Genomic DNA, 2,838 nt, shown 5'->3' with positions numbered 1-2,838 from the left:
TAATGATAATAATAATAATAATAATAATAATAATAATAATAATAATAATAATGATAATAATAATAGTAATAATAATAATAATAATAATAATGATAATAATAATAATAATAATAATAATAATAATGATAATAATAATAATAATAATAATAATAATAATAATAATAATAATAACAATAATGATGATAATAATAATAATAATAATAATAATAATAATAATAATAATAATAATAATAATAATAATAATAATAGTAATAATATTAATGATAATGATGATAATAGTAATAACAACAACAACAACAACAATAGTAACAATGAAAATAGTAATGATAATAAGGACAATGATAATAATAACAATGATAGTAGTAATAGTAATAATGATAATAATGACAGTAATATAATAAGAATAATAAAATATAATAACAATAACATAAATGATACTGATAATAATGAAAATAAATATCATGATAACAGTATTGATGATAATGATGCTGATGATAATAATAATAATGAAAATTGAAAATATAATAATAACAGTGATAATATTAATATTAATTATAAAATCTATATTAATGATAACGTAATAATTACGATACTAATGATAATAACTATTATCATAATAAGAACTTTACCAATAATAATAATGATAATAATAGTAATAATGATAATATTATTATTTACAATCTTAACAATAATAATAACAATAATATTGATAGCAATGATGATAATAATAATAATAATAATAATAATAATAATAATAATAATTATAATAATAATAATAATGATACTACTACTACTATTACTACTTCTACTACTACTACTACTATAATAATAATAATAATAATAATAATAATAATAATCACCCCGTGGTCCTGAAATACCGGGTTGGCGTCCGGTGGAGTATAGGCAGAAAGAGCCCTTAAGTCTTGGAAGACAGTCGTTCTAGAGACGGTGTCTTGATAAAAACACTGGTTGGTGGGAACCATAAAACACAACCTCAGACTGAGTGAAATGGCAAACCATGGAATTGAAAATAACGGCGTTAACGGGACTGGAACCCTTCAGGGTGAAGGTGTCGCGCCCGGCAGGCATGGAGTTCCCGATCCGGCTCCAGCAGGTCGGCATCAAGCAACGGGTCTATCAAACCAAAGAATGAAATGGGAAAAGGAAGTAAACAAGATTGTAATTGAGTGCTGGATAAAAGTGAGCCATCAAAAAGGAAGTATCGACAGCGAATGAAGAAAATTTGGGATGAAATAGGAGTATTTCCTGTCACTGAGCAAAGATTGGCAGATCAAGCCAGGCAAATTCGGGTGAACAAGTGGCTGACAGACATAGAAATTGAGGAAATTGAAAGAAGATGTGGAGACAGTCATGAAGAAGAAACTGGTGATAGTACCAACAATGTAGGAGGAAGAGAAAATGAGCAAGCTGCACAAAGAAATGTTATTGAACGACAACATGTAATGGAAATTTAAGTTATTATTGATCAGGAATGCACATGGGAGAGTAGTACGCAACAAAATGGTGAACAGCAGGAAGAAGAGGCCCTGGAAGAAAGAGAAGGGACCAAAGTGTTTCCAGAAGATGATGATAGTGTGGTCAGAAGAGCGTGTGATGAAGAGGAAAAAAAAGTTGATAAGAAAAGTATTGAATGAGATCAGAGAAAACCCAGACAAGATCCCACCAAATCCCAGATACAATGACAGAAGAAAGGTAAAAGCAGCTACAATGAAGGTTAACAAGGTTATAGCTCTTATCAGAACTGAATCAATAACGGAAACAAACATAGTCTTACGGGCAGCAGGTAATGTTGTTGCTGAGATGGTGGGGCACAAAATCATGAATCCAAAGGAAAGCAGGACACCACATTGGAGGATAAGAATTTTGGAAAAACAGAAGGCACTATGCAAGGATTTAGGACAGTTAAATAGAATGAAAAGAAATGAGTTGCAAAATGAGGGTACCATATCAAAGCTTGAAAGGAAATATCGCATAGTAGAAAAAGGTATTGATATGGTCCATGAAGAAGTACAACAGAGGTTAGTTGCTATTTTGGCAAAGCTTGAAAGATATGACAATAGGACAGAGCAGTACAGACAGAATCGCTTGTTTGAATCAAATCAAAAGAAATTGTTTGAGGAATTAGACAGAGTAGAAAAACAAACGGTGGTGCCTGATGCAGAGGAAAGTACTCGCTTTTGGAGTGACATATGGGACAAACCAGTAAAACATAAAGACAATCCGGAATGGCTGAGAAATGTGGAGGAAGAGGCTAGGGGTACAAGATGACATACACATTGAAGTGACGAAATTGAAGAAGCAGGTGAGAAAAGGGACAAATTGGAAAAGCCCAGGGCCTGATGGAGTTCAGGGGTACTGGATAAAGAATATAAGTAATTTGCATGGTAGCATAGCACATCAACTTGACAGGTGTCTCCAAGAAAATAACGTGCCGTCATGGATGGTCACTGGGAAAACATTACTGTGTGTGAAAGAACTGGAGAAAGGAATAGCAAATTTCAGGCCCATCGCATGTTTACCTCTGTTGTGGAAATTGCTGACAGGGATCTTAGCGGAAGAACTGCATGAACATCTTGAGCAATCAAACATATTACCTTGGGAACAAAAGGGATGTAGAAAAGGAAGCCGAGGGACAAAAGACCAACTACTCATTGATAAAATGATAGTGAAAAATTGTAAGATACGCTTAACATCACTGGATGTTGCATGGATTGACTATCGCAAAGCATATGACATGGTGCCCCACAGTTGGATAGAGAAGTGTATGAATATGTTTGGAGTAGCAGTGAATGTCAGGTCCTTCATAAGCGAATCAAT

General features: G+C 32.6%; 1 protein-coding gene across 1 annotated transcript in view; it reads left to right on the top strand.

Annotated features, from left to right (window-relative positions):
• The first annotated feature begins 1,521 nt into the window (after nt 1-1,521).
• LOC119583012 overlaps nt 1,522-2,838 on the top strand; it is a 1,423-nt gene continuing 106 nt past the window's right edge. Inside the window, exons 1-2 of the mRNA XM_037931525.1 lie at nt 1,522-2,278; nt 2,415-2,838. The exon at nt 2,415-2,838 is cut by the window's right edge and continues 106 nt beyond it. Coding sequence (XP_037787453.1) covers nt 1,522-2,278; nt 2,415-2,838 — 1,181 coding nt within the window. The remainder of the gene's footprint in view (nt 2,279-2,414) is intronic.

The sequence above is a fragment of the Penaeus monodon genome, chromosome 16 (assembly GCF_015228065.2).
Source record: "Penaeus monodon isolate SGIC_2016 chromosome 16, NSTDA_Pmon_1, whole genome shotgun sequence".
Lineage (NCBI taxonomy): Eukaryota > Metazoa > Arthropoda > Malacostraca > Decapoda > Penaeidae > Penaeus > Penaeus monodon.
Note: the sequence above shows the minus strand (reverse complement) of the source record. Positions and strands in the feature narration are given on the sequence as shown.